At 41.5% G+C, this 27,453-nt stretch overlaps 2 protein-coding genes across 3 annotated transcripts in view; both read left to right on the top strand.

The window, feature by feature from the left end:
* The window catches only part of RNF24 (ring finger protein 24), an 83,532-nt gene extending 56,394 nt beyond the window's left edge, over positions 1-27,138 (top strand). For both annotated transcript variants that reach the window (XM_025876335.2, XM_025876336.2), the window contains 4 exons: positions 4,239-4,281; positions 6,296-6,337; positions 20,071-20,150; positions 21,100-27,138. In XM_025876335.2, the coding sequence (XP_025732120.1) occupies positions 4,239-4,281; positions 6,296-6,337; positions 20,071-20,150; positions 21,100-21,238 (304 nt within the window). In that variant the 3' untranslated portion in view covers positions 21,239-27,138. The remainder of the gene's footprint in view (positions 1-4,238; positions 4,282-6,295; positions 6,338-20,070; positions 20,151-21,099) is intronic.
* On the top strand, positions 9,613-20,064 carry LOC112827270 (small ribosomal subunit protein eS27-like). Its single transcript, XM_073878342.1, has one exon. The coding sequence runs from the start codon at positions 13,643-13,645 to the stop codon at positions 14,120-14,122; it is 480 nt and encodes a 159-aa protein (XP_073734443.1). The 5' UTR covers positions 9,613-13,642; the 3' UTR covers positions 14,123-20,064.
* Positions 27,139-27,453: the final 315 nt, after the last annotated feature.

Genomic DNA, 27,453 nt, shown 5'->3' with positions numbered 1-27,453 from the left:
GAAGCAGCTTTGGAGGTGGCAGAAGCTATAATGATTTTGGCAATTACAACAATCAGTCCTCAAATTTTGGACCCATGAAAGGAGGAAATCTCGGAAGCAGAAGCTCTGGCCCCTATGGTGGTGGAGGCCAATACTTTGCCAAACCACGAAACCAAGGTGGCTATGGTGGTTCCAGCAGCAGCAGTAGCTACGGCAGTGGCAGAAGGTTTTAATCACTGCCAGGAAACAAAGCTTAGCAGGAGAGGAGAGCCAGAGAAGTCACAGGGAAGCTACAGGTTACAACAGATTTGTGAACTCAGCCAAGCACAGTGGTGGCAGGGCCGAGCTGCTACAAAGAAGACATGTTTTAGACAATACTCATGTATGGGCAAAAAACTCGAGGACTGTATTTGTGACTAATTGTATAACAGGTTATTTTTGTTTCTGTTCTGTGGAAAGTGGAAAGCATTCCAACAAAGGGTTTTAATATAGATTTTTTTTTTGCACCCATGCTGTTGATTGCTAAATGTAATAGTCTGATCATGATGCTGAATAAATGTGTCTTTAAAGAAAAAAAAGAATAGCCAAGACAGTAGTTAAGAGCAGAGCTTGAGGACTTAATACTGCCAGACCCATACTTGTTACAAAGCCCCAGTACTTAAAGTGCTATTCACCTAGCACCCAGAATTTGGTTTCTAAATACTCTTCTCCAATAAAAGGAAGATTCTTTTGAAGAAGTGGTTAATTCCACAACTGGGGCATAGGAAATACAAGATGAGCCTGGAACACCTTTTGGTGCCAATAAGCAAGGACGTGCATGGAAAAGGATGGGGGCATATTGAAAGGACACAGGAGTCAACCTGATGGAGCTCCTGAAGGCCAACCCTAAATCAGTTTGAGCAACAAAACAAATAATGATCATACTGAATTATAACCCATAGACGAAAACAAATATACACAAATTAATACTGATAAATAAATAAGGGATAACTCTTCCATACAGAAGAATTCCAATTAATGTACAAGGAATTAGAAAACTACAAAACCACCATCATGTAGCCACTACAGTAATTGTTGCAAGCAAGATGGGTGCTAAAATAAGTGGGCAAAAGTTTGAGAAAAAAATAGGGTATTTGCATAGTTTCAACATCTCTCCCCCAAGATATTGATCAGTCACAAAGAGGGAAATAGTACCTTTTACAGTGGAGAGACCTGGTAGACACCTCCATAACCAAATGATCATTGGTTAATGTGTCAAAATCTTGAAAGTCAAGGGAAAACTAAAGAATTGTCAGAGATTGGAGGAGGCTAAGGAGACATAAATAGATGCAAGGTAGGATTTTGGATTGGATAATAGAACAGGAAAAGGACAGTAATGAAAAAAACGTGAAATTCAAACAATGTTTAATATTATGACAATATTAATAATATCAGTGTTAATTTCTGGTTTTGATCATTGTACAATGGTTGTGTAAGATGTTAACATTGGTAAATCTGGGAGGAAATTTATGTGACCTCTATTTTTTGCAGCTTTTCTTTTTGCAGCTATTTTGAAAAATTATTTCAGAATAAAAGTTAAGAGAAAAACTAATGTGGGGCTGCTTGGGTGGCTCAGTCATAACACGTCTGCCGTCAGCTCAGGTCATGATCCCAGGGTCCTGGAATCGAGTCTTGCATTGGACTCGTTGCTCAGTGGGGAGCCTGCTTCTCCCTCTCTGCCTGCCACTCCCCCTCCTTCTGCTCGCTCTCTCTCTCTCTCATAAATAAATAAATAAAATCTTAAAAAAAAAAACTAATGTGGTAATGACATCAGGTGCATTCATTTCCCAGGGCTGCTATAACAAAGTACCACAAACCAAGTAGCTTAAAAATAACAGAACTCTAATCTCACAGTTCTGGGGGTTAGAAGTTTGAAATCAAGGTGTCCCAGCAGGTCCATGCTTCCTCTGAAGGCTCTAGGGGAGAATCCTTCCTTGCCTCTTCCCTAGTTCCTGGTAGTTACCAGAAATCTTTTATGTTCTTTGGCTTGTACCTGCATGATTTCAATCTGTTTCTGTCTTCACCTGGCCTTCTTCTTCTAAACCAGTCATATTGGATTTAATATGACCTCATTTTAACTAAATCTACAAAGGCTCTATTTCCAAATAGGGTTGCATTCTGAGGTTCCAGCAGACATAAATTTTTTAGACTATTCAAGTGAGTATACAGGAATAGGCAAATAGACCAATGGAATAGAATGGAACTCTAAAAACAGACCCACATATTGGATCTAACTTAGGACAGATGTGCCACTGCTATGCAATAGGGAAAATAGGGTCTTTTGAATAAATGAATCAAATGAAAATCTGCATGTGAATAGAAAGAATCTTGACCCCTTCCTCACATCATATATAAAGACTAATTTCAGATGGATCATAAGTAATTTTGGATGAATACCTAAATGTGACAGGTAAGATAAATTGTTTTCACAATACACACGAGAATATCTTCATGATCGGGGTGGTAGGCAAAGATTTCTTTAACTGGATGCAAAAAGAACTTGACATTATTGTGAAGAGTTTATAAATTGGACTTAATTTGAATTAAAAGCTTCTGTTCATCAAAAGATACCATCAAGAGAATGAAAATGCAAGCCATAGAGTGGGAGATAATTGCAGTACATAGACCCAAGAGAGGACTTGCGTCTGAAATATATAAAGAACTCCTACAAATCAGTAAGAAGAAGGTAACTCATTTTTTAAAGACTCAAACAGGCAGTTTATTTTTTCTTATTTTTTTTAAAGATTTTATTTATTTGACAGAGACACATCGAGAGAGGGAACACAAGCAGGGCGGGTGGGAGAGGGAGAAGTAGGCCTCCCACTGAACAGGGAGCCTGATGTGGGGCTCGATCCCAGGACCCTGCGATCATGACCCAAGGCAAAGGCAGACGCTTAACTGACTGAGCCACCCAGGTGCCCCATCAAACAGGCATTTTATAAAGGAAGTTATCCAAATGGAAAATAAGCTTATAAAAGGGTGCTGAACATCAATTGGGAAATGCAAATTAAAGCTGAAATGAGATACCACTGAATACCTACCAGATTGGCTAAATTTTTTTTAACTGATCCTACCAAGTAGTGGCAAAGATGTAAAACAGCAAGAGCTCTAGTGCATTATATCTAGGAATGGAAATCAGTACAAGCATTTTGACTAGCAGTTCTACTCCTAGGTATATACTCAACAGAATTAAGTCTATATGTCCACTAAAAGACATAGAATTTAGGTAGCAGCTTTATTTATAATAGCCCCAAACTGGAAGTAACCTAAATATTCATCAACAGTGTAATGGATAGTCTTATATTCATACAGTGGAACACTATATATCAGTCAAAAAGAATTACTGCAACCATGTGGATGAATTTCACAAGTAATTGTTAGCTGAAAGAAGCCAACACAAAAAGCATATATCAAATGATAACATTTAAGTGAAGTTCAAAACAAGCACAATCTATAATGATAGGAATCAGGATAGTGGGTACCTCTTAGGGGTAGATATTGATTGTTAGGAGTCATTTCAGGGGTCCTGGAAATGTTCTATATCTTGATCTGGGTGATAGTTACACTTATGTGTGTGTATGTACATATATTATTTTTTTTAACATTGAGCTGTATTTTTTTTTTGAAATTTCTTAGAGAAGGTGAGAGCGAGAGAGAGAGCCAGTGAGAGAGCGAGCACAAACAGGGAAGCAGGGGGGAGGGGCAGAGGGAGAAGCAGACTCCCCACTGAGCAGGGAGACAGACACGGGGCTCCATCCCAGCACTCTGGGATCATGACCTGACCCGAAAGCCGATGCTTAACCAACGGAGCCACCCAAGTGCCCCACATTTAGCTGTATTCTTAAGGTTTTTTTTTACATTATTAGATGGATGTTACACTTAAATTTTTTAAATTAAGAAAAAATGTGATAAATACTAAAACAAATGGACTGTCACCAATATAAATAGAATTGAAGCTTCATTTAAATATTTGTTGTATTAAGATTTTGTTTTAATGAGATTTCACTTGAACTTAACATTTGGATAACATAACATTTTATGGTTCTTTGGCTACTTTTTCATAACATGGTAATAAATATGTCATTTGGGTGTTTTTCAGGATAAAGATTTTGGATTTTAAACCATAAATGATATAAATTAATATCAAAAATCTGTTTAAGATCTTTATCAAATTGTTATATTGGAAACCTCAGTATCACATTGCTCATTTGTCTTTTTAGGCTAAGACATCAAGCACACAAAGAATTTTATGCCTATAAACAGGTAAGAAATTTACTTCGGATTGGCCTTGATTTTTTTTTTTAACCAAAAAATGAGAACTTAGATTTCCACTCGTATTTTAAACTGGGACTGGATTTACTTGTGTTCATTTTAGCATTTCACTTCCAGTTTGCAGTACAAAATAGATCAACTTCACTTTAAGTATTTCTCATTATTTGAAGTTCAGATGATATAATAATATAACAGGGAACTTTAGCCAACACTGCTAAAGGCAAATGCTATGGTTAATAATCCTTAAAATTACTGTTAATCTAGTAGAGTTAAGAGATCCCATTAAATGAATTTGTTACTTCTTCCGTTAGAAGACATATCAATTCCTCAGAGGTGAACAGTTGCATTATAGTGATCTCATCTCCTCCTCCTCTCTCACGTCACACCACCGGAAGTCTAAATACCTGGGTCATTGCTGTTAATCCCTACTCTTTGTACTGTCATTCCTTTACCGATTTGTTCTTTAAGGGAACAAACTTAGCTTTTCTTGATGGCCAAGTAAAATTTGTTTTTTCTTCCATGTGTCATCTGATAACATTTTACCACAGACACCAAACAGTGGGCCTAGGTGTTCCTTAATTTTCTTTTGACCCAAAGTATGAAATTATTTTTATTGTCCTTAGTTTTTTTTGCTTTCTGGTTTTGGGATTTGGGTTTTGGTTTTGTTTTGTTTTTGTTTGTTTTTATGGAGTCGTGGGGTAAGCTTTAGTTTATTTGGGTCTTTAACCTTGCTGACACTGATGCTGCAGGACCATGTCATCATTTTAGGATTACGTATCTCTTTGTCCATCTTTTATGTCTCTTTGAAATCTGAGCTCATTGTCAAGTTCCTTAGATGTCCACACTGATGTCCATAGGTAACACCATCGTCTTCCCAATAGGTCTCATGTGAGATTCATAGAGTTGAATGTTTCAGTTTTCTAAATTAATGAATCCTTTTGTCTCAATATTATCATAAATTTGACAACTTATAAGATATTTGTATGTAAGATGTAAGCTAACTAGAAAGTAAAATTGGCCTTGATGGCCATTTAACAAGTAAAATTGACTGATAGAGTTAAAAGAGTAACAAGATAGACAGTAAAGTGATTTTTAAAATATACTGAATTGGAAATTTAGTACATCCTTGCATAGCTGGATGGTAGCTTTTGGTTGTGATTTCTGAAAATATGATTTGCCCTGAAAACCATTTTTGGTTCAAGAATGTAAGATACTCAGAACTGGGAGATTTTCCCCCAAATTTCACTTACCTATTTTTTTACTTTAAGATGGCATATAATTCTAATAAACTGTTTATTCTCCAAAAAATTTTTTTTTATTTTTTAAGTAATCACTACACCCAACATGGGGCTTGAATTCACAACCCCGAGATCAAGAGTCACATGCTCTACCAACAGCCAATCAGGCGCCCCTGGAAATTTTCTTTTTAAATAATAATCTGCTGCCCTCTTATCACTTGTCATTTTTTTAACTGGTATCCAGTTACCACAGGTTGGGGATGGCACCTGGGTGAATTTTAAGTTCATTTACATGACTTTAGGTAGAGCTAAAATTTTCTGAGGATAATGATGAATAAAAATAAGCAAAACTTGCAAAATTAAGCTTGACCTTATTTTTTTAATCTTTTATACATTAATAGTCAATTCCCATCAGCTAATACTGTGTTTTAGTGAATCATGAGAGTCAACCTCATTTGTTTTCCTCCTAAGTTAGCACTTGGTCCAGATGAGCATGTATTTATGTCTTTTCCTGAAATTTAATCTACACTCAAAGGGATTTTAAAATTGTTTTTCAGGAGAACATTGCGTCACTGCTCAAGTTAAAAAAAAATGTTGCTAAAAAAAATATGGCTAAAATGTTCTGTCTCAATATAAAAGAGATTTTTTCCAATATTGAACAGGAGGAGAAGTGAGCTACATATACAAAAGAAAAATATGTTTTAGTATAATGAGAAATTTTTTAATTATAAATTTAAATGGGCATAACATACTTTTTTGTCTTACAGGTTATATTAAAAGAGAAAGTTAAAGAACTGAATTTACATGAGGTAAGTTGCCTATAAGTATTTTAATCTTTTCTTGAGCTATTATCTAATAGAAGTAGTATGCTGTGGTATGCTTAACCATCTTTATTCCAAGAAGTGAAAAAAAAGTTAGACTTATTTTGATCTGCTTAATAGAATATTTGAGGGTGTGGTCACATAAAAATCAATTATGAGATGACAATTTTGAGAAGATTTTTAATAGAGATGGTGGTGATGTAAGATTTCATAGCAGTAGGGATGCTGTGTGCTATCCCTGGTATGAGTAGATAGATATAAATTAGTTTTTCTACTCAAGATGAATTTGTACTAATTTCATTCTTGAAAATGTTCCTAGAATCCCGTCATATAAATGGCACAAAAGAGGCAGTGATTACTTCATGGGGTGGGGGTTTGGGGAGGTGAAGCAAGAGAATACAATAGAGAAGAATGCAGTTTGACTTTGACTCCTTGGGATTGTCTAGTGATGAAGTTGCGTGGTTAGTTCCCAGGTGTTCATTATGTTACCATGCTTTGTAATGTGAATACAAAAGTGTGTGGGTGTCCTGCTGTACATCTTCAGACACATTGCCTATAAGAATTCTTTTTCATTTTACTCCTTTTGTCGTCTCTGACTACAGTTGTTCAGAATTTTAAATTTTAGGGTCCTTTTCTCTTCCTTTCCAAGTTTTTGAATTGGTTTGTAAAACAAGGACTTGGAAAGCTGCACATTATAATATCTGTCTTACATAATTGTGGGGCAGCTTCATTGCTAGTCTCTTCAAAGAGAGTTAATTTGTGAAATTATTTGAATAATAATAAAATAATGATTTAGGGGTGCCTGGGTGGCTCAGTCAGTTAAGTGTCTGCCTTTGGCTCAGATCCTGATCTCAGGGTCCTGGGATCAAGCCCCGCATTGGGCTCCCTGCTCAGCAGGGAGCCTGCTGCTTCCTCTTCCTCTGCCTGCCACTCTTCCTGCTTGTGCTCTCTCTCTATCAAATAAGTAAATAAAATTTTGGAAAAAAAGAAAAGAATGATTTATATTATTGTCAGACACTTTGAAAATGTCTACTGCTTTGCTCTTTTTGCATATTTTTTTAATCAAAGAGTTGCTATATTACAGCATTTTAGAACTAACCTTTTAAATCCAAAGCATCAATTACTGTTTGATTTTTTTTTTTTTACTGTTTGATTTTTAAATTTTCCCAGAATTAACATGAAATAATAGAGGATGATCTCTTTTCTATCTGGGGTCTCTTTGAGGACCATAAATGTAAAGATTATATTCTGACACATGTTACCAATATTAACCAGGTTCCTCAGGAGCAGAAGTCTTCCTCATTGGTCTGACCCACTAGTTTAGAATGGGTCTTTATCTTGAATGAGTACATTGTGTTGCATCATTATGTATCAGAGTTATATCCCATTTGCACCTACCCATTCCAGTTTTGCTGAATCTGACCAGCTGCTGATCCCCTCTCCCCGTTATTTGAAACTAGTAGCTAGGATAACCTAACCTTGCTCTATTGCTTGCTTCTAGAGGCAATCAGGTATTTTTTGCAATTCATTTGGTCTTTTTCAGCTGCATTTCTTGGTGATGAAACTATTTTGTCCGACTTTTGTGTGTATGTGTGCATTTCTGTAGCCTAATTATACAGTAGTAACATAGCTTGGTCCTGTGTAAGCATGTGGAATTTCGATATGGATACTGTTATTAGTGAATAATTACAATAGTGAAAAATCAAAGACAAGCTAAATGTCCATCAGTGGTGAGTGAATAAATAAAACATGATATACATTGATTTATACACTCATCCTTTCACCAACAGAACAATCATGCGAGTGGAAGATTATCCACCAAGAGAGGGAGGGAAGGAAGGAAACCTGATATAGTACAATGAGGTACTATAAAGTTGGCAAAATTAAGGATTGAGCTCTATCAGTAAACGTGTCAATTGGGATAGATCTCTAGTGGGATCGAAAAAAAGCAAGTCACAAAGTGATATGTTTATATGACATATGTAAACTAAACTAAACACCCTATTGTTCATGGATTTATATGCATACTACAAGGTGTTTTACTGTGTTTGAGAAGGACACATAGTTACATGGAGAAAGAGAAGAGAAAGATTAGGGGGAGTTGGTCAAAAGAGATGTTAGTTTTATATGTAATGGGTTCTTAAAGAAGGAAAACAAGTTAATATATTACTTTTAAAATAATTTTAGAGTTGGGGAACCTGGGTGGCTCAGTTGGTTAGGTGTCCAACTCTTGATTTCAGCTCAAGTCATGATATTAAGATGGTGAGATTGAGCCCCACTTCAGGCTCCACACTGGGTGTGGAGCATCCTTGAGATTCTCTCCCTCTGTCCTTCCCCCTCTAAAATAATAATAATAATTTTTAGAGTTATTGGATACATAAAACATGTCAGACACTGTACTAAACTAAACTGCAGAGACACAAGCATAAAATACTAATTTCTACTCTTAGTTAGCAGTCTGATAGAGGGGACTATAAATGAGAAAGTCAAACTGCAGTGTGCAGAAGGGTGCTGTGTGTTATCTGGGATATATGCTGAGAAGTTCTTGAGGATTCTTGTATTGCACAATCACACAGCTGCTTGGCTTTTGCTCCCCTAAGGGAGATTTCCTGGGACCTTGCAGGCTGAGATGCCCAGACACCACTCCCCCACCCCAGCTTCTTAGACAGTTGGTTCTATAGCTGTGACTATATCATTTTTGCTTAATTTTTTCTACCAGTATAGGACTCAAACAACACTTACACTAAGTGAAGCTAAAGAGATACTATATACATAATCAAAACACAAGAATATATTGTCCTTCTTTGAAGAAAAATGTTCTGTCGATACCCATAGTCTTCCCTGTTTTTATTTCTCCATCTTTTCATACAGACACAGATATAGAGAAGGAGATCTCTAAGAGAAACAACAGAACAATCATGCAAGTGGGTTAATAAATGGCATCTAATGAGGTCTTGGTGTCAAAAACAGAAGGGTGCTATGGAAGCTGCAACACACTGGGGCATGCAGGCCCTGTTAAAGGAGGTGCCAGCACTCAGCTCTAGCTGATTGTTGCCATGGGGGAATGTAGGCCAGTTGCTGCCAGATCTGGGTTTCTTCAAGAGAAGCTCGAGAGTCTTGGCATTGTTTATGATCTGCTCCCTGTTTGCATTTAGTCTTTGATTTGTTCACCACAGTGTCCCCAACTCTAGTTTTGGTGAGTGGTAGCTTTCTCCATTAAATTTCCTTTGTCAGAAATCAAATGGCCATATTTTGTGACTCTGTTCCATTGATTTATACACTCAAACTTTCACCAACACTACAGTCTTAATGTAGCTTTACTAATAAAGCTTACTGTAGCTCTGTAAGTCTTAAAATCAGGCAGTGTGGTCCTCCAACTTTATTCTTCTCCAAAACTGTTAAGTCTAATTCCTTGCTCTTCCATATAAATTGTAGCATCAGCTGGTCTATAGCTACAAAAAAGAAGAAATCCTGCTGTGGGATTTTGATTAGTATTTCATTAAATCTATAAATCCGGGGAAAATTGACATCTTTACCATGTTGAGTCTTCTAATCTATAAACACATTATGTCTTTTCATTTATTTACTTATTTGTATAAGGCTCTGTTAGCTGAATACACATTTAGGATTTTTAGGATTATGTCTTCTTGGTGAATTGAGCCTTTTATTGAAATTATAATATCCCTCTTCATCTCTGGCAGTTTTCTTTGCTTTGAAATCTTTGCCCAATATTAATATAGCACCTCTAGCTGGGGCGCCTGGGTAGCTCAGTCAGTTAAACATCCGACTCTTGGTTTTAGCTCAGGTCATGATCTCATGGGTGGTGAGACCAAGCCCTGCATCAGGCTCCCCACTCAATGGGGAGTCTGCTTAAAGATTCTCTCCCTCTGCCCCTCCCCCTACTCATGCTCACGAGCTCTTTCTCTCTCTCTCTCTCTCAAATAAATAAAAAGAATTAACTCCTTTTTAAAAAAAATACATAGCACCTCTAGCTTTCTTTTGATTAATGTTTGCATGGCATGCCTTTTTCCATCTTTTTAATTTCAGTCTACCTATATATTTGAAGTGAATTTTCTTATAAATAGCATAAGGTTTGGTTATGATTTTTTTTTTCTTTAACCCACTCTGCCAATCTTTGTTTTAATTGGTGTGTTTAGACCATTTACATTCGAGGCAATTATTGATGTTTGGAATTAGGTCTACCATTGTATTATTTGTCTTCTGCTTTTCCCACTCTTTGTCATTCTTTTTCCCTATTCCTGCCTTCTTTGGGTTATTTGAACATTTTTAGTAATCCATTTTAGTAATAATTTTTATTTTTTTAAAGATTTTTCATTTATTCATTTAAGAGAGCACAAGAGAGAGCATGAGTGGGGGGAGGGGCAGAGGGCGAAGGAGAAGCAGACTCCCCATCAAGCAGGGAGCCCGATGTGGGGCTCAATCCCAGGACCCCGGAACGATGACCTGAGCCGAAGGCAGATACTCAACCAACTGAGCCACCCAGGCACCCCTAGTAATCCATTTTTAGTATCTATTATGATTTTGACTCTATCTTTTTGTATAATATTTTAGTGGATTATAAAATAAATACTTAGAATCAATTTTTTAGCACTTCAATTGGAATGTAGAAACCTCTCACCATATAGATCCCTTTATCATTTTCCCTTTATGCAATAGCTATCGTATTACATCTATATACATTGAAAATCCCATCAGATAATGTTATATTTTTTACTTATAGCTGTCAAGTATCTTCTAAAGAATTCAGAGAGGAAGAATAGTCATAAATATTTATCCAGATATTTGTCATATCTGTTGCTCTTCATTCCTAATATTCCAATTTCCTTCTTAATTCCATTTTCCTTCTATCTGATGATCTTCCTTTAGCATTCTTTTAGAGCAGATCTGCTGACTGTGAATTCTACTAGTTTGCCTTCATCTGAGAATGTCTTTATTTCACCTTCATTCCTAAGGAGAATATTTTTATTTGGTATAGAACTCTGGGTTGACATTTTCTTTCAGCCCTTTTTTTTTTTTTTTTAAGATTTTATTCATTAGAGAGAGAGCAAGAAAGCACAAGCAGGGAGGGGGAAGAGAGGGAGAAGCAGACTGCCCACTGAGCAGGGAACCCAGTGCAGGGCTCGATCCCAGGACTCTGGGATCACGACGTGAGCCGAAGGCAGACGCTTAACTGACTGAGCCACCCAGGCACCCTCTTTCAGCACATTAAAATGTGCTGCTTCCTTCTGGCCTCCACGGTTTCCAATGAGAAATTCATAGTCATTCAAATCCTTGATCCTCTATCAGTAATGTGTCCTTTTTCTCCAGCTGCTTTCAAGATTTTTTTCTTTGTTTAGTTTTCAGCAATTAATTATGATATATCTGAGCATGGATTTCTTTGTATTTATCCTGTTTGTGGTTTACTCAACCTTCATAAATATGTAGGTTTATCTTTCACCAGGCTTGGGAAATTTTCAGCCATCATCCAGATTTTGTTTCCACATTGCACTCTTTCTGTCCTGCCACACCAGAGAAGGCCTCCTCTACCTACTGTGGCCGTATGGGCCAATCAGAATATGCATAGCCTTGTAGAACCCTGGGTCCACATCCATAATACAGTGGTAGAGCCATCCGCGTAGCTTCCAAATTTGAATTCGGTCCATCCCCTCTTCCATCACGTATTGCCTGTATCATCAGAAGGATAGGAGACCCTGCTCCCCTCTGCATCTCAGCAGCAGCTGGGATCCTCGCTGCACACGGACTAGGAAGGGCCATCTTTAGGTCAGTTTTCCCAAGTCAAGTAGGGAGTGGGTGAGGAGTAGTGTAGCAGACATGCTGTGGCCCTGCTCTGCCCTGCTTTCCACAAGAAGAGACTATAAAAAGGTTGGACCCATTGGAGTTGCCTCCTGTGTAAAGAACATCTTTTCCTTCTTCTCCTCACCTCCCCATAGGCTCATCCCCTTCCCTCTGCTCCAGGGAGGAGGTGGCTTTGGCAGTGCAAATTCTGCCACGTCTTTGTCTTATGTAGGAGGAGTAAACCTTTTCAGTATTTCTAGAACTACTGATCAGTCTTCTTATAAATCGTGTTCCTCAATTTTACTTTTAAATTAGTATAAAAATATTTGGAGCCCAATTTAGGTTTGTGCCAGGTTTGTTTGAATTGTAAAAATAGTAAAAAACAACAACAAAAGTCCAAAGCATGTATAAGGAACAGTATACAGGACCCTAAAGATTGAATGGGTAGAATACAGTCCCTCCCTTTGATCAAGGAACACTGATCCCATGGGAGAGAAGAGAGAAGGTCACAAGTCAATGAGGCATGTACAGTAATGGACCAAGGACACAAACACATGAAGGCCATGGAAAAGACTGCCCACTGTAGTTCAGTTTGGAACAGGAAAGTTGGCTCATTCCTGAGTAGCACAACCATCTTTAGGTTGCTTTAATAGCTCTCAGAGATTCCAACTTTAAATGACACCTCTAAACTAGAAATGCTGCCTCTGCAGAAGATGTGATAGCTTCATAACCATTCAAGGAGAGGTATAATGTTAATGAGTGCCCATCATAGAATCTATTTAAAAGAAAACCATTTTGGCTGAATCACCTGAGCTGTGGGTCATTTTCATTGTGTGACATTGTGTTCCCCACATAATTCTCCTTCCCCGGTTTGCATTTGAGGTAAATTTATGGACTGTATCAGCCACCTGGAAATTATCAAAGCCTGCCTTCTTGGGCATTTTAGAGATCGTGCACTAGTTGAATGCTAGTCCAATATACATCTGTAGTTCCCATAAAGCCATTGTTCCCTCAAACATGTCTTATTTATGGATATAATCTCAGTGTAATGTAAATGGAATCAGTATGCAAGGTGGCAAGATTACTGAGATGTCTGTTACTTCATATAATTATCTTAAGACCAAGGGAACTCACATTTTAAAAAATTTAGATAAGGTATTCCTTATTTTGCATTTGTAGAAATTCATATTTAAGAAAGTTGAGTAGAGGAGCACCTGGGTGATTCAGTCCGTTAAGCGTCTGCCTTCAGCTCAGTGATCCCAGGGTCCTGGGAGCAAGGCCCTCGTTGGGCTCCCTGTTGGGCAAGGAGTCTGTTTCTCCTGCTTCCTCTGCCCACCCCCCCACTCGTGTGTGCTCTCTCTTGCTCTCTCTCTCCCTCTCTCAAATAAAATAAAATTAAAAAGTTGAGTAGAATGGGCATGGGCATGTTATCCAGCTTCTGAGCATGAAGAAAGAATGTGACCCTAGCCTTTCCCATGGTGACAATCTCCCCACAACATGCCCCTCACAAAGAGTCTCCCCCATCCCTCTCCAGAAGAGAAGAGGAAACACAAGAAGCACCTAGTGCAGAGCCCCACTTCCTACTCCATGGATGTGAAATGCCCAGGTTGCTATAAAATCACCACCAACTTTAATCGTGAACAAATGGTAGTTTTGTGTGTTGGCTGCTCCACTGTTCTCTGCCAACCTACAGGAGGAAAAGCAGGGTGTACAGAAGAATGTTCCTTCAGACAGAAACAGCACAAAAAGCACCCTGCATCAAAATGGGAAACCATCCCAATAAACACATTTTGGATACAAAAAGGGTGTGACCCTATCTGTTTGAGTCTGGAGCCATCACATCTTGATGCTCTTACTGCTCCCACAGACTTGAAGTTTCTGCTGTTCCCCAAGCTGCAAAAAATTACTTTGGAGGTACCTCACCCAGCTTCCTTCTGCTTTCCACAAATAGCATCAGTTAACTTTTCTGACTTTTAACATGTAATACAGGCAAACTCAAGTAAATATATATTCCTATCCCGCTTCTGGCAGGGTTGACATTATCATAGGTTTCAAAAAATGAAAAGTGATGAGGAACTCTTCCTGTCTCATTCTGTCATGTCCTAATGTCAAGACCAGACAAAGACATCACAAAGAAAGAGAACTCCAAACCAATATCCCTTACGAATATAGGTGAAAAAGTCCTCAACAAAATACTAGCAAACCAAACCTACCAGCATATAAAAAGGATTATATGCCATAACCAAATGGAATTTATTCCAGGAATACAAGGTTGGTTCAACAAAGGAAAGTCAGTCAATGTAATACACCCTATTAACAGATAAAGGGAGGAAAAAAAAACAAACATCATTTCAATAGATGCAGAAAAAGAACTTGACAAAATTCAACATTCTTTCATGATAAAAACACTTGACATACTAGGAATAGAAGGGAATTTCCTCAACTTGATAAAGGGCATCTATGAAAAACACAGAGCTAACATCATAATGGTGAAAGACTGAAAGCTTTTTCCCCTAAGATCAGAATAAGACAAGGATGCCTGCTCTTACACTTTTATTCAACATTGTACTGCAGGGTCTAGCCAGAGCTTTTAGGCAAGAAAAAGTAATAAAAGCCATCCAGATTAGAAAGGAAGAAGTAAAACTATATTTGCAGATGACATGAATTTATAAAAACTGAAAACTCTAAAGAATCCACCAAAAATCATGAGCACTAATAAATGAGTTCAGCAGATGTCCAGGATACAAAATCAACATACAAAAGCCAGCTGTATTTCTGTGCATTGGCAATGAATAATTCAAAAATGAAATTAAGAAAACTATTCCATTTACAACAGCATCAAAAAGAATAAGGTAACTAGGAATAAATTTAACAGAAGCTCAGACTTTTCTACACTGAAAACTACAAAATATCCTTGAAGGATATCTGGGGCGCCTAGGTGGCACAGTCGGTTAAGCGTTTGCCTTCGGCTTAGGTCATGATCCTGGGGTCCTGAGATCGAGTCCCACATCAGGCTCCTTGCTCAGCAGGGAGTCTGCTTCTCCCTCTGCCTGCTATTCCCCCTGCTTGTGCTCTCTCTCTGTCAAATAAATAAAATCTTCCCCCAAAAAATCCTTGAAGCATATTAAGGAAGACCTATGTAAGTGGAAAGACCTACTGTGTTCATGGTTTCAAAGACCTACTATTGATAGAATGGCAATATCCCCCCATAATACTTACAGAATCAATGCTATCCCTATCAAAATCACAGCTGTCTTTTTTTTTTTTTTGGTAGAAATTGACAAGCAGATTCTAAAATTCACATGGAAATGCAAGGAATCCAGAATATCCAAAAACAATATTGAAAAAGAACAGAGTTGGAGGATTCACACCTTCCCATTTTAGAACTTAAAACTTCAATATTTAAGACAGTGTGATACTAGCAGTTGGAAAGACATGCAGATCAATGGAATAGAATTGAGAGTTCAGAAACAGACCTATACATTTATGGCCATTTGATTTTCAATAAGTGTGCCAAGACAGTTCAATAGGGAAAGAATAGTTGATTCAGTAAATGGTGCTGTGATAACTAGATAACCAAAATATGCAAAAGAATGAAGTTAGAACCCTGCTTCACGCCATGTACAAAAATTAACTAAAAAATGGACCAAAGACCTAAATGTAACAACTAAAATTATACAACTCTTAGAAATAAGCATAGATATAAATTTTGGCGGGGGGCGCCTGGGTGGCTCAGTTGGTTAAGCGACTACCTTCAGCTCAGGTCCTGATCCTGGAGTCCTGGGATCGAGTCCCACATCAGGCTCCCTGCTCAGGACTGCTTCTCCCTCTGACACTCCCCCCTTTCGTGCTCCCTCTCGTTCATTCTCTGTCTCTCAAATAAATAAAATCTTTAAAAAAAATAATAAATTTTTGTGACTTTGGGTTAAACAACCCAAGCAGTTTCTTAGATATGACACCTAAAGCACAAGCAACCAAAGGGAAAAAAACATAATTCGAACTTCATCAAAATTTAAAAACCCTTGTACTTCAAATAACATTATCAAGAAAGAAAAAAGACACCCACAGGGAGAAAATATTTGCAGATCTTATATCTGATAAGAGTCTAGTATCCACAATATATAATGAACTGTTACAACTCAATAATAAAAAGCCTACAAAATAAAAAGATCTGTAAATATTTTATATCAGTCCTTTCATCGTAACAAGGTCTTTTCTAGAACAAAAGTTTTTTAGTTTGATGAAGTCCAATTTATTGATTTTTTTTTCCTTTGGTTGTTTATGCTTTAGGGGTGATATAATACTTTTGATGCCTATGGATGTCCAAGTACTCCAGCACCATTTGTTGAAAAAAATTGTCCCTCTGCCACTGAAATGCTTTTGCACCCTTGTCAAAATCAGTTGGCTATCTGATAAGGGATTTCTGTCTAGAATATTTATAAATAAATCTTACATCTCAATAATAAAAATAACCCAACTAAAAAAATGGAGGCAAAGGGAACAGACATTTCTCCAAAGAAGATATACAACAGACCAATAAGCATAACATTATTAGTCGAAAAATGCAAATCAGAACCACAATGAGATACCACTTCATACCATCTAGGATGGCTATAATCCAAAAGATAATAATAATAACGTGATGATATGGAAAAATTGGACCCTTCATACACAGCTGGTGGGAATATGAAGTTATGTAGCCACTCTGGAAAACAAAAGTTTAAATACCGGGGCACCTGGGTGGCTCAGTCGGTTAAGCGTCTGCCTTCGGCTCTGGTTGTGATCCCAGGGTCCTGGGATTGAGCCCCATGTCAGGCTCCTTGTTCAGCGGGGAGCCTGCTTCTCCCTCTCCCCACTGCTTGTGCTCTCTCTTGCTATCTCCACCCCCCCCCCGGTCTCTGCAATAAAATCTTAAAAAAGTTAAATATAGAGTTACCATATGATCTAACAATTACTCCTAGATATATACCCAGAGAATTGAAAAGTCAATTACTTGTTCGGTTTATTGTTGTTGCTGTGTTGTTGTTTTTTTTTTTAAGATTTTATTTATTTGTCAAGAGCGTGAAAGAGCACAAGCAGGGGGAGTGGCAGGCAGAGGGAGAAACAGACTTCCCACTGAGCAGGGAGCCTGATGTGGCACTCCATCCCAGGACCCTGGGATCATGACCTGAGCCAAAGGCAGATGCTTAACAGACTGAGCCACCCAGGTACCCCTCAATTACTTGTTTAGAGCAACATTATTCACAATAGCCAAAAGGTAAAAACAATCTAAGTAGCCATCAACATATGAATGAATAAACAAATATATAATATATTTAGCCATAAATAAACAAAAATATAATACTATTTAGCCATAAAAATGAATAAAAACATGGATGAACTTTGAAGGCATCGTGCTAAGTAAAAGAAGGCAGACAAAAAAGACCACATATTGTAAGATACCATTTCTTGATTCCATTTCATTCTGGAAATGACCAGAATAGACAAATCCATCAAGACAGAAAGTTGATTAGTGGTTCCCAGGGCCTGGGAAGAAGGGGGAATGAGGAGTGACTGCTTATGGGTTTGGGCTTTGGGGGCAGGGAATGAAATGTTCTGGAATTAGATAGTGGTGATGGTTGCACAATTCTGTGAATACACTAAAAATTGCTGAATTATATACTTTAAAGCAGTGAATATTATGTGAATTACATCTCCATTTTTAAAAAGGTAAAGGTAGGGCGCCTGGGTGGCTCAGTAAGCGACTGCCTTTGGCTCAGGTCATGATCCTGGAGTTCCAGGATCAAGTCCCACATGGGGCTCCCTGCTCAGCAGGGAGTCTGCTTCTCCCTCTGACCCTCCCTCCTCTCATGTGCTCTCTCTCTCTCATTCTCTCTCTCAAATAAATAAATAAAATCTTTTAAAAAATTAAATAAATAAAAAGGTAAAGGTATGGGAAGTTACACTGGAGAAGCAATCTTGTTGAAATACTGGAAAGTAAAGCTGATTTGCAAAATATGATCTGTAAAGTTGTAAAATTAGTTTGGCCCTTCATGGAACTTCTGAGAAGTCAGATCTAAGGCTTTTCTCTTTGTGACTGCCCTTGGCTTCTGGTCACCTTTGGCACTTAACATGTCAGAATTTATCTTTCTTTTTTTTCAGGTGACCATGGGTTTTAGAATTTGTTTAAGAACATAATAGCACATTATAACCATTAATCATAACTCCCTTTTGAAAAGGCTACACAAATCTAATCTTGGATCCTAGAAAAATAAGCAAATTAAAGTGAGTGGCTGGACCAACTTCCTGTCCTTTGATAGGATCAACACTGAATCTCCAGAAGCAGAGCCAACAGTCCTGACCCTCATTACCTCCCTGTGCTGGGAGGGAATCTTGGTGTTTAAGGGCAGAAGGGCCTGTTCATATAGTCTACGAGGTAGGAACATCATCCCCCTTTACAGACAGGAAGCTAAGGCCCAAAAAGACCACCCCCATGGCTGGAACGGCTAGTTTCCCATCTTTCCCCACAGCTTGTTCTCAGCCTTCCTCCATAAGTCAAAAATGGGCTTAAAAATAGTGTTCCCATCATGAAATGTAAACATAAATAAAAACAACTAGTATTGGTAGACTGCCTTACTGCCTCCTCAGCCCTGCTCCTCGTCTGAACTGATGACAGTGGGGCAGGTAGTGTCCCCACTTTACAGATGAAGAAACAGAGCTTGAGAGGCATCATGATGGCAGAGGTCCCACAGCTAGTCGGTGTCTGAGGCAAGGCTAACTGTCCTGCCTTCTCCCCTGCTGTCTCCACAGTAGTGCTGAACCTAAGACAATTACCCATTTTCCTCCTCCTCCTGTGAGGATCCTGTCTGCTGTATACACAAGCCCGAGAGCTTCCCAGAGAAGGATGCTGGAAAACCAACATTCACAGCACTGGCCACAGGGCACCAAGAGCCACGTGTCCTGTCACATAACCTAAGAAGAATGGGTTACATATTACAGGTTAAGATACAGGCAACAGGGAGGTCATGTCAATGGGATGGACAAGAAATGGTGATGGTTGAACCAGGATCCCTGGAGATGGACAGGGAAGCAAGCAGGGGGAAGTTTAACCTTTGGGCAGGAGACAAGTAGTACAGCAGCACATCAGTGCCATGGACCTGGGTCCCCAGCCAGGCCCGGCTACTCACCAAGGTTGGTTATGGCTCTGAGCCTCTGTTTTCTCATCTGTAAAGTGGGTATATGCAATGATACTTGATGTCCCTGGGCGCTAGTATGTGCCCAAGAAGCAGTGGTTGGAACCCAGCATCTGGCTCTGAAGGCCTCTTTCCAGGCTGTGGAGCCTAGCCCCCTGTCAGAGAGTGATCCTAGCCCCATCTGTATATTTTCGTAAGTTTAACTTCAGTGACTCTTGAATAACTCTATATATGACAAAGACACTGACAGGACATTCTGTGCCAAAGCGAGGGGCCCCAGGAACTAAAAAAAAGCATGTTACTGCAGGCTTTGCCATGGTTTATAGTTTCTACATCATGAAAAACCGAAGGCCACCAGGGCCTGCCCCAGGGCATGAGGCGTCCCCCTTAGGGGCTGTGCTGCTGAACAGACATTCCCTGGGAAAGTCAGCCCCTCACCCACCACAGGAAAATTGCATTATATTCAGCCTGTCTACTGAGAATAAACCTAAGTGAGACTCTTCTGATGCACTGAAGTATAGGAAGCTGCCTTTTGCGGTCTATTCCTGTCTGCCCTCCATCTTGAAGACATGTGACAGGAAGAGCAGGAGACTCTTCTTCAGAAGACCTGGTCCATTCCAGCCTGTTTCTTTCATTTAAGCAGTCATGGGACCTTCTAAGTCCCTTCAGATGGCTGGGGTCTGCACTTGACTTTGGGGCCTACGAGAGAGTACTTAGCAGACACTTTGCCTCATCTGTGAATTTGTCTTTCAGCTCTGTGCAGTGTGTCTAGAAGACTTCAAGCCTCGAGATGAGTTGGGCATTTGTCCATGTAAGCATGCCTTCCACAGAAAGTGAGTATTGGTGTGGAATTATTTAAAGGGACCTGAGTTTGAGGCCTGTCAAGTAACTTGTGGGCTTGGGGCAGTGCCGGACAAGCTTGACAGCTTTATGATTGGTCTGTAATGCAGAAAGCAGAACGCACCCTAAGGGTGAGGTGTGTGTGCGTGTGTGTGCGTGTGTGTGTGTGTGTACACACGTGACACTTAGGAGGGATCAGGATGGTGGAACATGACCACCAGGCAGGACTTTGGGCAGACGGCCAGATAAGCCCACACATCCTTAGAGCCCAGGCTATAAACAGCTACTTAACGAAACTTTTCAATGAGAGCTTCTATTCCTAAAAACTTACTTTAATCAAAACCATCATTTTTTTTTTAAAGATTTATTTATTTGAGAGAGCGAGAAAGAGCGAGCACATGAGAGGGGGGAGGATTAGAGGGAGAAGCAGGCTCCTCGCCGAGCAGGGAGCCCGATGTGGGACTCGATCCTGGGACTCGAGGATCATGACCTGAGCCGAAGGCAGTCGCTCAACCAACTGAGCCACCCAGGCGCCCCAAAACCATCATTATTTTTAAATAAAAATAAAGTATGAATGTAAATGGTAGAGTGAGGTCATCTCCCATGCAGACATGTTAGTATTTCCTCTTCTCTTGACAATTTTGTGTTTTTATTTCTATTAAAAACTTTTATTTCTCCTACTTCCCACCACCGTCCTCAGTGTACTTCATTAACACGTCACGGATAATTTGAAGATATAGCATGCTGACTGTGGTTTCTTAGTATCACCTTTTGGAAGACTAGAGGCTCTGGTCCGCCTGCTGGTGGAGCTGTTTGGGACCGGAGTGTTCACACAGGCCCCTGGCTATGAGGGACAGAGATGTTCAACCCATGAGGCCCGTGGGCAGGAGGCTCCACAAGCACACGACTGACTGCTTCCTCCTGTGTTGTCTTGCTTTGCAGGTGCCTTATTAAGTGGCTGGAGGTTCGGAAGGTGTGTCCGCTGTGCAACATGCCAGTTCTGCAGCTGGCCCAGCTGCACAGTAAGCAGGACCGTGGACCCCCACAGGGGCCCCTCCCTGGGGCAGAGAACATTGTATAGGTCCCCCAAGGATCAAACTGCTGCGGGATCCGACGTCCATGTGGAGCCAGGAGGAACACAAGCGGTCTCTGTGTTGGCTGCTCTACCTGGGGCACCAGCTGCCACTTCCTTTGCCTCATGAAGAACTCGGGCCAGCTAAGCTGGAAACCCAGACTTCTGGGTCTTGTGACAACCAAAGCACGCTGCCACTACCCCATGCCAAGAGAAGAGGAGTGGATGACAGATGAGCCTTCCGGTTATGTTCAAGAAATTTCATGAGGGTCTCTTGCTGATGCCATTACTCTGTCTCCCAGATACTTATCTCCGTATCAAGGTGAATCTTTATCAAGCAGAAGGGAAGATAAACAGAACTGTTAGAGAAGGGAACTGAGGGCAGGTCTTTAAAGCCACCCCTGCCCCCCACCCTGCGGACAGATGAGCTTCTATGCAGACCGTGCATGCCTTTGCAGCAGCAGACCCTCCCGGCAGCCCGAGCCAAGTAAAACCAGCCGTTACCTCAGCTGAAGCACGACTGGTTGCCAGTGATTGGTGAGGCAGTGCCAACAAGGCTTTTCACATTATGTTCCTTTGATAAGGTCATCTTGGAACCCAAGGGCTTTGGTTACCACAGAGCAGCAGTGCCCCTTGCCACCCCTTCTCCCTCAAGTTCACGACACTTGCTTATCAAATCATCTAAAAACATTAGATGCACTTGGAAAGGCCTGGTCAGAAGCCATTTCCTCTTCTCTACCCCCTGACTCCCCAGTGAGGCCCGGCCAAGCTGCCCATCAGGAGCCCGAGCCAGGGGCGGGCCTCTGAGCCCATGCTGTTCCTGTGTGAGGGTGCTGCCCACACCCCCACGTGCACTGTGCTTCCAGCACAGCTGCTAGTCTCAGCCCACTGCCTTGGTAAGCTCCCAAGGGGAGCTCCTTCCTGAGAATGGCCAGTCCTCCTGGCCCTGCTGAGATGAGAGGATGCTGACCCCCTTTCCTCTCCCCCCTCCTTTCCTGTTCTCTTCCCTCTGACCCTGTTTCTACTTAAGAGAAAATGCCTGTCGTTGACATTTTAACAATTTAAAGCATCTCAAATAAGATCCTTATGTAATTATGTAATTGTGAAGCAAGGGATCCACTTGAAATTGTAAGTAGTGTCAGGAAGCCACTGCAGCGCTCTTCACCCGCTGGTGTGTGCCTCACTCTTCAGACTTCAGTAACTGAAAGTGTCTTTATAGGAGAGAAATGCATGCTGCTCTTTAGCTCTTCTGTCCAACTTTTCTAGAAATGACTCCATCCATTTGGGTTCACGAATACTGTACAAATTAGCTATCTGAAGTGGCTTTGGGTCAGATAGAAAGTTCTTTTCCACAGCCCTCCTTCTGTCATAGGGTGGACTCCTTGTCAACAGCTCTGCCGCATTCCACAGGTGAGGGGGACAGTTTCTCATTGGAAATGTGGTCCGCATCGTATGGAGAGCGGATGGAGGAAGCTTTGCTACTCTGTTCACAGCATGTCTCCAGGGATTTTTTCTGGAATCTAGCCTCTACCATCTTAGAACGGGAGAGGGAACCTGTCCTTGGCTCAGGTGGCTGAGGCCAGAGGAGGAGGAAAATTCCCACTAGCCTAGGAAAGTGCTGGGCAGAATCCAACTTGGAAAATTACAAATCCAGTTGGTCAGAATTGGCTGTTTCCTCCGTGTGACCTATTCATGGCACGCCAACTGGCTGCTGCTTAAACAGGGCAAGGAAGTGTGGGATATTTTTATATGAAAGCCTTAGCCTGTTGGGCATCCTTGAAAAGAACTTTTCGTGCATTCCTCCTCTCATCGTTTCTGCGTTCTGTGTTGGTAGCACAATGGAGCTTAATGCTGCAAAGCACCCCGTTTACAGTGAAAGGTTTCCAGCGACCGTGTCGGAAGTAAGCCTGGACTAGCCTCATTAGCGGCCAACACCCACCATTTCCCATGGAATGGCCTTGGGACAGATCTCACCTTGTCATTGTGGGGTTCAAACAGGAAAGAGAATTTTTCCCCTCAGAGGAGGAGTTCTCGTGCTCTAAACCGCAAATGATTTCAGCTCACAGCTTCAAGCAGGATTCTAACTGATCAGTTGCGGCCTTTTTCTGTCCCTGTGCGTCAGTATGAGGCACCCACAAGTCCCTGCATGTGCAGGGAGGTAGAGGAGTTTGTTTCCTGTATTGCAGGAAGCGCAGGTTGACAGGGTCGGTGCGTAGTTCCGGCCGTTAGAGGAAAGCTCAAGAATGCTGTGCGCCCCCCACCGGGCTCCAACCCGCACGAGGTACTGCCAATGTGACCTTGACACCAGTTGAGTGCGGAGGCCTTGGTAAACGCAGCTCTTCTGCCAGGGTGGGGCTGGGCGGGGGGCGGGGAACATGGTCCCTCTGCTTGAGCTCATTTCTTGGCTCCTGTCTCACTGCAGCTTGGCCAGGGCCCCACACAGTAGTTCCTGCGACTCTCAGCGACACAGCCTGAATGGACTTGCTCCCCGCGCCCGGGTTCTCCTCCAGCACTCTCTGCCGTGCTGCCGTGACTGCCCGTGGCCTGCGCTTCACTCACATCTTCCTTTAACTCTGGGTAAAACAGCTTTCTGTGGACAAGGTTCAATCTCCATCTGGACCTTTTTAAAGAATGAGTTAAGGATCCCCTAATATTCTTGGCACAGGCTTACACCTTAGAGTGAGGCCACCTTGGCCACATCTGTCTTCTGTTGGTGACTTTTTGTTGATCTGTAAACACATAGGGTTTTTGGTCTGTCTGCTTTTGGGCCACTGGCTGATGACATGGCAGTTTTTTATTTTCTCTTAATGTGTCTTAAGCAGCTCAAAGATTGGATGTTACTTGTATGCTGTAGGTTAAAAGAACATAACTCAGCCCCAACTGAACTCCATGGGTGGCTGCATCATTATCTAGTTATTGCTAGGGGTACAGCTGAACTCAGCTGGCTTCAGAAGCAGGGAACAGGGAACAAAACCAGCCTGACTTGATTCCTGAATAGAGTAGGCATAAGATACTGTCCTCTGCTGCTTTCCTTTGCCACAGTGTGATTTGGTTGGGCCTATTCCTAGCAGGTAAGGTCCTTCTAGTCTGTGCCCACCGAGGCAGGGAGAGGACAAGACCAAAATGGCCAGATGGGAGCAGATGGCCCATGGGAAGTCTGGGGGGAAGAATACAGGGAACCACCCATCATTGCCAGATAGCTTGTTTTTGACGTCTTGACAAATGCAGATCCTTTGCCCCAGTGCCAAGTCCCTTGGGCCCATCAGAATGATTTGCCCCTTTCCACAGCCCCACTTCAAAGCCTGTCACCTCCATGGCCTGTTCCTGCTCTGCTAAGCTATTCTGAACAACTGTAGTAATTTTCTGAAAGGCTGAGAATTACAAAATGAACACAGGGAGGCATCCCTAGAGCTCAGGACAGAAAAAGTGCTCAGAGTGATTTGAAATCACCCCTTGCCATTCACCAGCCATGTGTCTTTATGCAACTTAGCCTCTCAAAGCTGGTTCCCTTATCTACCACCTAAGAACTGTAACATCTTTGCTGGTTCTTGTGTGGACCAGCCATGTCCAAAGTCTGGTGGGCAGTAGGCCTGGGGTCATGGAAGCTCCTGATTATAGGCAGCATCATTATGCAGGTCACGTGGGGCTCTTCTGTAGTTCAGGTAAGCAACAAAACCTCAGCAGGAGCCTCCTGAGGGACAGGGGCTGCCCCTGGGGTCTGGGTTTGCCTGGGTCCCTTCCTTTGCCTCTCATGATCCTCCCTAGTCACTTCCAGGTACCATGTACCTTTGCCCATTGTGCTCCCTGAGTGCTACTCCTTAAGTTTTTGAGTAGGTAATCCCTTCATGTAGTTCCATAAAGTCTTCCTTGCATCCCTGACCTGGCAAGACCAACTTTATCAGCTCTTGAACTCCCACTCTTAGTTTGTTCCAGGTAGATCCTTCCAGTGACCATTTATGCATATACAGGTAAATACGCACGCATATGTGTGCTTGTGTGTGTACATAATTTTTTTTTTAACTTATGTGATACAAGTATATCCAAGGAGCATTCCTATTCATGGGGGAAGAGCCATCCCAGAAGGCAGAGTATCTGTAAAAGGTGAGCCCATAATTGGGGGATGTCTTTGCAATCACATTCCTTTTTGAATAAGGCATTTTTTTATTGATTGCAGCATACTGGAATTCTAGTTTTCCATACAAAGCAGAAACAGCAATCCCTCCGTGGCCCTTACCACACAGATGCTCAGATAATATGCGAGTACAACCAGTTTCCAGACTGTCTTTCTGGCCTGTGACAGAGGACACTCAAGAGCAGGTTCTGCTCTGTTGCTGACAGCAGCAATGCAGGCCTCTGGTCCAGGTCCAGCAGCCTTTGCAGGGCCTGGACAAGCTGCCCCCACCCCCACCAAACCCCATCTGACAGGGTGATGTCTGGCTACAAGTGCCATGATTTCTTAGGCGAGCTCCTTTGTTTTTTTGAGGCAGGGGTTTGAGAAGCAGCAGCAACTGAAGCCTGAGGCAGCCTTGGGGGGGGGGGGGGGGGGGGGGTGATGTCTCAGATGATACTAAGCAGGTAGATGGGCAGTCTCCTCCAAATTAACCATAGATACACACTTCAGTGTCCTATTCAAGGTCATGCACTCTGCTCCCTTTCCCGCCCCACTTTATGCACACATTAAAAAGAAAATGCTTCCCACAGAATTTTCTCCATTTGACAATAGAAATTACTCCACTAGTCACCTTTTCTTTGAAGAAAAAAAAAAAAAAGGTCTTAAGTCCACTTTTGCCCCTGCAGGAGATAGAGTTGCTTCCTCCAGGCAGCTCTGCGGGGAGGGGCATGGACTCCTGCCTTGGTCCTTGCCAACTTGCCTGGCGTCCTGCCTTCTTCCCTTGGATTAAAAGTGCAGCTTGGGCCCCTAACCTGAAACTTGAAAGGAATTGTATGTGAAAAGCCACTTTCTGTTACTTGAGTATTTTGTTCTGGGTTAGAATGTCTTCCACATTGGCTATTAAGAATTTTAAGTAAAAGAGATGAATGTGTCTCAATTCACAATGTCTAAATTCTGGTGAAATCTGCAGTTCAAAACTGGAAATGGTTCTTTAGTAGATAAGACGAACGAAAGATCCCATATGCCATGGAATGTGCTTCCATTTGAGTGAGAAAAACAGGAGAAAAATGGGGCTCGTTCAGTTTGTTCCCCTTTAGAGCCCAACTTGTTGCAAGATGCAAATAGTTTTGTTCCACTTTTAGACCAAGCATCGCACCCTTGGCTTACCAACCTAGTACTCACTTCTGTGGCTCTAGGGTCAGGGAGAACACCCACCCTGCTTCAGGGACATGGACCTCGAATGTGGTCCCCACCAGTGTCAAGGGACCTGTCTGTAGTTTGATGAAACTCCTTTCTGCTCCCCGTGCCAGTACAAGCCTGGGGGACCTGCATCTAGGGCCAGCTGCACTGTCCTTCCATGTGCCCCTTCCCTCACAGGCCCTGCCAGAGCAGGCAGGGCCAAGATTAGGGAAGTCTCTCCTGGCGAGGGCCTGGTCTTCCAAGAGTGTTCCTGATACTGTCGTCTCTGCGTTTCTTGACATCATTGCCAGGAATGGGGTAGTTTAAATCCTGTAGTTTATTTAGCCCCTCTGGGTTTTATTCACTAGATCTTGTATAATTCCCTCAAAAAAAAAGGTTTATGAAATGCTGAGCCTCAGGTTTCATAGACGTGTTTGTACACTAAGAATTCTGCAGCAGAATATTTTTAAACATTCGCAGTTTTTGTAAGCTATATTTTTGTATATTTAATTGCTATTTTAAAATTTTAATGCATTTTGGGCTAATTACTCCTGTTTTCAAAACAAAACATGCATGTAATTGAAGTAAACAGATGTAAATAAACAGGTTTTGAAAATAATGTGTTGAGTATGCACCCTGTAATTCAGAGGGGCCTGAGGTCACGACCTACACCCCACTTCAGCCTGTGTAGCAAGAGTTGGAAAGTCAAGGTGTGTGGCTCTGATCAAAGTGAGCTGGCTGGTCAACATGGGACGGTGATGAAGGCGAGCTTTCAGCCTGCGCCCTCCAGTGGGGTGGGGTGCGGGGTCAAGGGTGAGGACTGGAGCACCAGGTCACAGTGAGGCTAGACACACCAGTGGTCTCACCCATGCGGACAGCAGTGCTGGGGGGAGGGGGTTGAGGTGGGGGAACTGGCCCCACCCCACCCCTCTAG

Source organism: Callorhinus ursinus, unplaced genomic scaffold (assembly GCF_003265705.2).
Source record: "Callorhinus ursinus isolate GAN/ISIS: 27379988/994484 unplaced genomic scaffold, GSC_fseal_2.0 scaffold29, whole genome shotgun sequence".
NCBI lineage: Eukaryota > Metazoa > Chordata > Mammalia > Carnivora > Otariidae > Callorhinus > Callorhinus ursinus.
This window is presented reverse-complemented; position numbering and strand designations above follow the sequence as displayed.